The sequence below is a fragment of the Cucurbita moschata genome, unplaced genomic scaffold (assembly GCF_002738365.1).
Source record: "Cucurbita moschata cultivar Rifu unplaced genomic scaffold, Cmos_1.0 Cmo_Scf00003, whole genome shotgun sequence".
NCBI lineage: Eukaryota > Viridiplantae > Streptophyta > Magnoliopsida > Cucurbitales > Cucurbitaceae > Cucurbita > Cucurbita moschata.
In genome coordinates this window covers 5,665,061-5,675,148 of record NW_019268519.1, presented here as the reverse complement: position 1 = coordinate 5,675,148, position 10,088 = coordinate 5,665,061, and the positions used below count along the sequence as shown (strand labels likewise).

Sequence of the window (10,088 nt, the reverse complement as noted above, 5' to 3'; positions counted from 1 at the left end):
TAATATTGCTCATAGTCCTATCCAATATGATAGGACGATGCACATTAAAATCAAAGAAAAGCTATAGAAGGAGATAGTTTGCACGAGTTGTGAAAGATCAAAGAAAAGTTATGGAGATAGTTTGGCATGAGTTGTGAAAGTTATAAAAGATATTTGCACAAGTTAAGTGCGCTCATGGCTTCAACCATCAAATGTGCTAACAAAAGAATTTCGCATGCTTACTATTTCATGAGTTAATATCCAAACTGAGAACGATATCCTATGCCTCAGCTCAGCTTGCAAGGAATAGTCAAAGGAGTAACCTTAATCTGGTATACTGCCATTTAATAAGAGAATTAAGATATTTTCAATTTCCTTTTTTCTCAGGTTACAAGTCCTTTTCGCCGACTTCTCTTGCTGGCCTGTGGTGCTCTTCTAGCCACGAGCAGAATTAGTACAACAAAAGAACAAAAGTTGAGGCATCCTAAAAGCATAATATTATTCCTTCTGAACAACAAAAGAACTGCTGAACAATATGCAGATTTCGGGAAAAAAAAGGAAAAGAATCTACAATTGAGCATGCTAAAACCAGATATCGATGCTCGTGATGAAATTGTTCAATAATTTGGCAACAACGTTCATACAATCAACACATCCAACTTACCACCAACTAAAAGAAATGATCTCACCAAGATTTCATGCCTAAGCAAACCAGTCAAACATTTTGCTTGGAAAAGAAATAGACAATTTTCACGGAAAAAAATGCGCTTTACAGAGGTCTCCCAGTAGTAGATCTCCTTCCCAATAGTGACTTTATCTAACAGTATTTGGAGATGAGTAATCAGGAAGTCTCTTGAAGCCTATATATAGTGATCTCCTGCTGCTTGAAATAGCGTCTGTCTTCTTCATCAACAAGAACAAGATTTAAATAATACTTCACACTGAATTTGTTGTTGATATTACGATGCGTAGGCGTCAGCTCATAAGGGCTCAGAAACAATCTGACAGGAATAGATTCACCTAGAGAAGCAAATACAATCTATTTTAAGCTTTCCGATTCATTTGGAACTAAAAAACACAACGCCAAAAAAGTAACTTTCAACGCAGATTACCCCACACTGTGTTAGCAAGAAAGTTTAGTATCTCGTGTTTTTCAAGGTTGTATGTGTGCACTTTTTTATTTTGGGCCTATGCCTTGTTAAGCGTGTCTTAGGTGTTCAGTATCTTTGTTACTATTCAAATATCGAAGAAAGTTTGGTTCATGGAGAAAGAAACAAATGAGGTTTACCATTTGTACACAAATATCCTACCCTGCATTAGGTAATGGTAATTTTTTAAAAAAAGGAGCATTGGGAGCAAACCTCTAACTGGAGCTCCATCCATTAGCTCATACTTAGCCAGTGTCTCTGTCTCGACATGAGTGTTAGCTCCAGATCCCGTTGATTCTCGTCGCCTGATCTCCAGATCCATATTCTTTATCTTGATTCTCACCAGCAAAAAATAAATCTTGCCAATGATAACATCCTTGAGATGGTACCTGTATATACAAATTTTCTTAACTCACTAAGAAAATTTAATTTTCCATCTCTGAAAGAAAAGAGGGGGAAAGCCATTGCTTCCAGTTTCAATATGATAATAATAATAATAATAAATAAATAAATAAAAACAATTTAAAGGTAGCCAATGAAACAGCCAACATGATCAGCTTCTATAAACACCAATATAAGTTCTATCTAGTCAGTGACAAAAGAATGAATACTTCCTTGAAGATTTAATAAATTCGTCATATTAAACAATGAAGTTGAGGAGGTAGATGTTGCAAGAGCATAGTTCAAACCCCAGCCAGAAAATCTACACTACTTACTTGCTTTTGTTATACTCAAACTCGATGTGCAGGCAATCTTCAATCCCGACTTCCATCTAAAACAAAGAGCATAAATAATCAAGATGATCCACAAGGAAGTTGCCTTGTTTAGCAGGTATAGATAGATATTAGTGACACGATGCAGCATAAGCATGAAAGCATGAAAGCATTTCACGCTACTGAAAGTAAACTGCCACAAACCCTAGTGTGTTAAAACGTGTATTTCATTGAGTTGACAGCCATAAACTAAATGCTTGTCATTGTAGAAACAAGTGAAAACGGCAGAAAACTACTGTAGTACAAAAAGTTTCAAGGTATGGGGTATATCACTGTACTGACCTTAATACCATTGTTGATTGATGGAAGGGGTGAATAGTTGCGAACCTGATGCAAACCAATGATTACAAGCTTAATTGTACAGTATCCACATAGGCTAGACAGACTTGTGGCAGTTAACATGTTAAGAAAGAAACAACTAAGCAGATTAACAAGAGTTCAGACTTCTTCCGCCACCACCTCCATAATTTATGAAAATAGAACTGTCAATGCTAGAGATGCAAGTACAAGAAAACAGAATAAGCTTGAAAAGAGGATGAAGCATGAAAAAAAGAATAAAACAAACGCAAGAGTGGAGAGATAAAGAAAATAAGCACAAAAACGTTTCATTGAGGCAAGAGCTAATGATGCCATTTTGAAAATAATAATAATAGTAAATAAACTGGAACATTTTTTTTATTATTATTTAAAATGATATAAGATTTTTTGCGAACTCAATGAAGAACATGTCAAGATCAGGAGACTTCATGTCAATTATTGTTAAAGAGAAGAATGCACCTCATGCAATGCATGTGTCAAACTACTACTCTACAATGTTCATGCATATCAACATATACATTCACTAACATTGTTCAAAGCAGTGTGTTATGCCACTGGAAAAAGAAGTTAGAAATGCTACCATAAAGTCTTGATATTCCACTATGCTACCAGCATAACCACGACTGATGGTAAATTTGAGGACATACCTATATAAGGAAATTAAGAGAGCACCAGATCAAAACAATCTCTTAGTTTAAAAAAATTGAAATATTAAAATAGAAAAATGCAAAAATACCATGATGTACCATCTAACAAATGTCCGAAATAGATAAACAACAATCAAACTAACAATTGAGCATCAGTGAGGAGAAATGCATTATCGGTGTGAGGCTGGTTAACATTCATAAGAGAAGCCAGCAGAAAAGATGATAGCACATTATTAAAGAAAGGATCTTAATTCCAAAAGACTTTACCTCAGCCTCACATTCACCCCATTATATGTCTCATAAGGCATTTCAACTGTAGAAAATTCGAATGGGTATGTTTTCCTTTCATATATTTCTCCTGGAACATCCAATTCACGAACTGGAAAAATTAATGAAAGTTAAATGCTGAAGAACATGTTCGACAGGTATGATAATAATGATGCAAAAAATAACATGATGGATGCATCAAAAACAATGAAACTGTAATTTGTCTTTTTGCACCCTCATAATTCTCTAACCCTTGAAAATGAGTGAAGTTCAAACAGCGTCAAGAATGAACACATATAATACTTACCAAGAGAAGTAAAGTCATAAAAGTTGCCTCTATCAAAATACATCTCTGCAAAAAAGAGTATGAAACTAACTATATCAATTTCTCAGAGAGAGAGAGAGAGAGTATATTAATTTTTCAAAGTTTGATGCCCAGAAAGCATGGTTGTTAGCACCATTAGCACAAGGTAGCCCCATTTAAAGAAATTACGACAGGAAGAAAGCAAAAATATACATAAGGAAATGTAGCAATATCCCCAATAAAAAATTATATAAAGAACCAATAAGAATACCCTCGAAGCAAGAAGATAAAGAAAACATTTGGTGGTAAAGAGAGAAACTCGCCGATGTTAAAAATGTATATATAGACAAATAAAAGAAAACTATCATAATGTGAAAGCAGAAGTGCACACCAATTTGACCGAGAAGCTCAATTTTAACACCATTGTGGTCAATCTTCTTTCCTTGTAGAGGATCTACAGTTATCTGGAGCACAATAAGAAAAATGAAAAATGGAATCTAACAGTCTCCAATAAAAAGAAACAAAGTTCATAAAGATTGGCAAAGAAAATGTCAAATTAACAAAATAAACATACCTTCCCAGTAATATTCTCTTGACTTTGGAAAAGGGGAATCGAAACCATCTGACCATTTTCTTTCTTTAATGAAACCTAAAAGAGAAATGTGTTGAGAAAAATAATGAACAAAAATAACCCTATTCTGCAAAGTGAAAGTATTGTGTAAACGAAAATATATTAGGATTACGGTAAATTTATATCAGTCTTGGTTAAAAAAAATTCTGGCCCTGGATTCAGGCACTTTGATTCCAATTTGGTGTAGCCTAAGAGGATAAAAGGAGAATTCTTTCAGAGAATCAGTTGAATTCTTTACGAGAATCAATCAAGACTTTAAATGAACAGTTATGGATACAAGAGAGTGATTCACTATTTATAGAGAATTAAAAGAAAATTAAAATCCAAACAGGAAATTAAAAATGATTAATCGAGGATTTAATGAAGATTAACATGAATTTACCCCAATTTGCACTAACCCTACTACATTTTGATTAATATGAGTTTAATACAATTTATGGTACTCCTACTACAAAAAAAAGAAAAGAAACATTTCAAAACTCAATAGCTTACACAGACAATAAACATATTTATATTTGTACATATATATAGAGAGAGAGAGAGACTCCGAATTTTTAGAAGCAGAATGAATTCTCTGCCTCCCTCTACTCTCTCCTCCCAGCTTATGTAGCCTATAATCTCCGGCCATCATGATTCACCCTCTACCTCCCCTCCCAGAATGGAACAACTCTAACGATCTATCTCAATTGATTGAAAAGTTTTCTCCATTGCTTTTGATGATGATTCTCATGGAAGCTGAGCCCTTATCTATGAAATTGGTTGTGTACCTATACTTTTGCCATCCCCATTACTTGGAACTCACTCCATTGGTCAGCAAAGTCCTTCAACACTTTTCCAATGAATCTTGCTCACACAAGCTCTTCTTGAATTGAGAAATGATGAATATGCTCTCTGGGTAGAAAAATTGAAAAATAAGACAGATTTCATTGTCGAAATTAATCAGCTTTTTCATAACAGAGGATGTCATTGCCTTATTGTCCCTTCAGAATAGCAAACATTGTCGGTTTTCCTTCTCTTTTATCTCAGACTATCAAGGAGAAGCTAATATAGGAAGTTGACAAAGAACCGCAAGCTCACATACAAAGAAAACCTTCAACAGCAGATTCAGGCACCCAAATCTGCCCAACCAATCCCCAGCCACAATCCCAATTGGCTGTGTATCAAGTCAACTATTCTCTCAGAGTTTTTGGACTGATAGTCTATTTATCCCTTTCAAGACAACAAAGCTCTGCTTCATTGTTATGGTCAGAGTTTACATGATCCTCTCTGCCTGAATGATGATTGGACTCTGATTGGAGATTATAGATTGAACTTTTATACTAGGAATTCCAAAACATCCCCGAAGGAGAACTTGAAAGGTTTTAATGGAGGATGGATTGGACTACTCAATTTGCCTCCAAATTTTTAGGGCAAAAACTTTCATGTCAGTGGAAATAAATACAAAGGTATGAAACAACAACGAACCTTACCTCGTGAAAAATCAACCTAACCGATGCTCATATAAAAATCAAGAAGCCTCCTCAAGGCTCCATCCTTATCCACCTTACTAATTTTTTAGGATTCCAATTGTCATTTTCCTGATAACCCAATTTAACCAGCCCTACCATTTGCTACACATGATCCAACTTCCCCTAACCTCGAGAGGCAAACTATTCCATCTCAATTGTTCACAACTCCGTGTACTACAGAATCTATTTTATCATCAATTTGTTCCAACTGCTCCAAGCAATTCCTCTAACTTCCTCCATCACTGAGCCAAATTGTTTCCATTCTACAAGACCGTGGCCTCTGTATTATTGCATTCCACCCGCAACTACTGTGGAAAAAAACTTTGTTACTAAACGGAAGAAAATAGTTTGCAGAAGAGAGCTAAAGAACCTCACAACCACTGTACATTATGACAAAACTGGATTTATTGGCAGGACCTCCAGTTGATCAATGAAATTTCTCTCTTCAAATGTACATCATTTGGAGTCGTGGAAAAAACGGCCAGTGATCAAACCCACAATTCAAAAGAAGAACACCTCTTTTGTACTTATACAAGAAACAAAATCGTCCAAGGTCACGACGCGTACAATCAAGTCTATATGGAGCTCATAATACATCAAATGGGCCTCCCTCGATTCTATGCGTCGGATAGGATTATTATTATTATGTGGAGCGATCCAAAATTCACTATTAAGAACTAAGGTCTTTTCTGACTTTCTATTCATGATTTTATGGCTGATGGATTTTCTTTTTGGTTGTCTTCCATTTATGGTCCTTCAGCTAGAGCCTTAAAACAGATTTTTGGCAAGAGTTTCACGATTTGGCGGGTTTGGGTGGGTCGATGGATCCTTGGTGGAAATTTTAATGAAACTTGTGGGACCTGGGAACACTAGGAACATGCGAATTTTTAATCAATGAATTGTTAACTTACTTAACATGTCAATTCAAAATGATTGTTTCACTTGGTCAGGCAATAATGCTCTCACTCTTGGACAAATTTTTGCTCACCAATGATCGTCTTTGGAAGTTTGGGACTGCACAATAACTCATGCTTGAGCGCATTACTTCCAATCACTATCCATTATCATTTAAATTTGGGACCATCTCATGGTGTTTGATCCTTTTCAATTTTTGAAATTCTTGGCCTCATATAACTAAGAGGATTGATCATAAACTACACAACTGGAAATATGCCAACATATCCGAAGGTGGTAGACAAATTCTTATTCAGGCTACACTCTATTTACCGATTTATTGCCTCTCTTTGTTCCACCTTCCCACCAAAGTAGCAGTTTTCCTTGGAAAAGATTCTTCGCTAATTTTTTGGGAAGATTCGCAATTGGATGGGGGTATGCACAATGTAAATTGGAAGACAACTCAGCGTCACCAACTTACGGTAGGCTTTGCGATCAGTAATCGAGAGCATCAAAATGAGGCCCTCTTAGAAAAATGGATTTGGCGTTTTATGAGGAAAATGCTCTCTGGCAGCAGTTTATTGTGGCTAAATTACTATTCATCGAGTGCTGAATGTTTTTGGCCATCTCCCTATTTGGGGGGTTTTTCAAAGTCTCCTTGGAGGTATGAGGTATATTAGCCTCACGATTGCTTTTGTTAGTACTAGTATTCAAGTAAAGGTTGGAAAGTCTCCATACAGTTTTTTGGCATGATTTATGTGTAAATGGTGGGAAATTAGCTCTAGTTTTCCCTCGGTCATACCAATTGTCAAATAGGCAGCATTAGGGTTGTCTAACTCCTTTTGTTCCATTCATAATTGTTTCTCTTCTAAAAAAAACAATAAGCTTACATAGATACTACCTGTTTATTATTTCAAAAACACGTCTAAATGAGAATTGGAACAAACATTTTCTCTCTTTCATTAAATCAGCTAACTACTGAAAACGGGATACCTGCTTGCGTGTTTTCCCATCAGAAAATGCAATTGATATGTTGCAAGATGGCTTAAAAGCTCCAAGCAGGTAATTCTGAAATATCAAAATAAAATTTTAAAAAAATAAAACACCATCTCATCATAATATTCGTGCAAGAAATATTTTAAATAAATAAAATAAATATCAGGAAAATCTCAAATCTCCTTCGAAATAATGACTCTTTTGATAATTGCCAGGTGGGGTACCTTTCTGCAACTCCTTTTGGCAGTTGATATTTTTCATGTGCCAACATCGGAATAATTTCCTTCTCAGCAAATAATAAATAACGAAAATAATAAAGTAATCGGCATCGGTAAACAACCTAAGTACATAAATATATATTACCATAATGGTCTGCTATCAACTTGATCTCCAAAACCTGAAGCAACCAGTCTGCATACGTGAAGTACAACATCATGTATTACAATCATCCCTATTGGAAACCAAAAAAATTGGCCAAAACTAATTTAACACTTTCATTAATAAAAATACTGAGCTTTCATGGAGAAAAATAAAATAATACAAAAGGGGCCAAAAAATAGCCACCACAAGAGGAGCCAAATAATCATGAACTAGATGAAGTCGAAAACACTCCAATTCAGAACTAATTTAGCATTGACACTATATATTTCAACCATTTCCCATATTCAGAACAAATTCAGCATGATAGGGGCTATTGGAAGTGTTTTGGAAAAAAAAAATTAGTTTTTTGAAAAACAATTTAGCAAAAACATGTATAGATGACCATTTTCTTTAAGCTATTGTCTCCTGTTTACTTATAATGTGTTTCCATGGAAAATCAATTTTTTAAAATAGCTGAAGTTAATTTTCCAGGAGATTATAAATAATAATTTTAAGTGCACAATAATCTCTACTTTTAGAAGTAACTCAACATTTTGTTTTTTTTTTCTTCAACAAGAAATAAAAAAGAGACTAATGCTTATGAATACAAATTCCACAAGGGAGTGAAAAAATAACTAAAAGTGAAGTAACAAGGGCCAAAAAGAAACCCAAAAAGGAATGAAAAAACCAAAGATCTGAGAAGACAAAAAGGCCAACAAACACAACAATGAACCGCGCTAAAAACCAAACCCAGAGACAGCCCACTAAAAACCACACTAAAGACCAAAGCCAGAGCTTGAGAAGCCACACATGATGCCAGAGACAGCCCATTCAAAACCACACTAAAGGCCAACTAAAACTTGTTGAAAGCACCACCAAGCCTAGGATTCGTACTAGGATTCAGAATCCAAATTCGAATGTGATGGCTCTAACATTCCCTTACATTCCTGGCGACATCCTAGTAGAAGAGGTCTGCTCTAATATCATTTATAACACTTGGAATCCAGATTTTGCATATGATGCCTCTGATACTCCCTGCATTTCTTGCGACATGACCACATTATCTACTTATCTTGCTTCTAAGAGTGCATAATATCCCTACAGACCAATACGGGTCATTTCAGCATGCTATATTCTCAATCACATACTTTCTAGAAAAGTTCCTACGTGGTCATCCAACATAGAATTTTGCTTAAGAAAACAAGATTAACTTTGAAGTTCCTAAAATTGAGCCATAAAAAAGGAAAGCGCACCTAATTGCATCATATCCTTTACTTGGCGTTACATGCCCACCAACTTCTGCTTAGTTTGTCCCGAATCACATCTTACTAGAAGAGGTCCTGCTCTAATAACATTTTTAACACCCCATGCCAAAATTCAAATCAAGATTTGACCAACACTCTTGCATTGTGGTATTGTCAATTATTGTTTTGTTTGTTGTGCTTTTCTTGCATTTTCAAGTGAAGTTGGGTAAGATACCTAACCATAAACAAATAATTGTTTCCGAAGAATCTTAATGAGCAAACCAGATTCCTTGCCTATGGCTTCATCGTGTTCCTTATCCCATAAAGAAAGAGGAAATTCTTGATTTTGATCCATCCTCCAAAACCTTCTACCCCCACTTAGCCTACTATGCTTTTGAGCATCCATTTTTTGTATTTTAGACACCAACTTCTACCAAGAAGCAAGAAGTCCCCTGTCAGCAAACCCTTTAAAATCCTTCATTTTAAGCTAAGCCTTATCTGCTGAAAAAGGATTGGTTTAACAATTTTTACAAACTTATTTCTTCAAAATTTCAGAAATATACCTTCAATCTTCAAAAGTATGAAGCCTTATTATAACAAAAACTTCCTCGAAGTGTATAACTGCCATCTCCTTTCCTTTTTAAATCCCAAAGAAGCTGAAAAAACCTGGTCATTGTCACAATCATTGCTTCTAAGACGTGCCTGAGAAACATCATCATTCTGCATGCAAAAATCAACCGGATTTCTAGATTGCTGTTGCAATTCATCCAATATCTCCCAAAAAACCATCCAACCTCTTTTTTGAGTCTCTGCTGGAACCATAATACTAATTTTAGCACCTCTATTGGTTAAAAAGAATTTGAATACCAACCAAACTTATTATACGTTTTTGTGAACTCTAAAGAGTCCCTTATCCCCTCTCAACTGATTGAAGAACTTACCATTCAAAGGACTTTTCCAAAGCTGAGCAAAATATTGTTCCAACCAATGCAAAAAAAAAAAAAAAAAAAAAAAAAAAA

General features: G+C 35.2%; 1 protein-coding gene across 4 annotated transcripts in view; it reads right to left on the bottom strand.

The window, feature by feature from the left end:
* Positions 1–531: 531 nt before the first annotated feature.
* Positions 532–10,088, bottom strand: part of LOC111440898 (vacuolar protein sorting-associated protein 26A-like) — an 11,131-nt gene continuing 1,574 nt past the window's right edge. Inside the window, exons 2-13 of one of the 4 annotated variants that reach the window (XM_023077726.1) lie at positions 9,633–9,881; positions 7,829–7,876; positions 7,463–7,537; positions 4,011–4,085; positions 3,828–3,900; positions 3,440–3,484; positions 3,133–3,244; positions 2,799–2,865; positions 2,183–2,227; positions 1,844–1,899; positions 1,341–1,516; positions 532–999 (exon numbers count right to left, since the gene is read on the bottom strand). In XM_023077726.1, the coding sequence (XP_022933494.1) occupies positions 821–999; positions 1,341–1,516; positions 1,844–1,899; positions 2,183–2,227; positions 2,799–2,865; positions 3,133–3,244; positions 3,440–3,484; positions 3,828–3,900; positions 4,011–4,085; positions 7,463–7,537; positions 7,829–7,831 (906 nt within the window). In that variant the 5' untranslated portion in view covers positions 7,832–7,876; positions 9,633–9,881 and the 3' untranslated portion in view covers positions 532–820. Of the gene's footprint in view, positions 1,000–1,340; positions 1,517–1,843; positions 1,900–2,182; positions 2,228–2,798; positions 2,866–3,132; positions 3,245–3,439; positions 3,485–3,827; positions 3,901–4,010; positions 4,086–4,179; positions 4,256–7,462; positions 7,538–7,828; positions 7,877–9,632; positions 9,882–10,088 lie in introns of those variants that run through there. The other 3 variants (XM_023077727.1, XM_023077725.1, XM_023077729.1) reach the window with 3 other exon arrangements.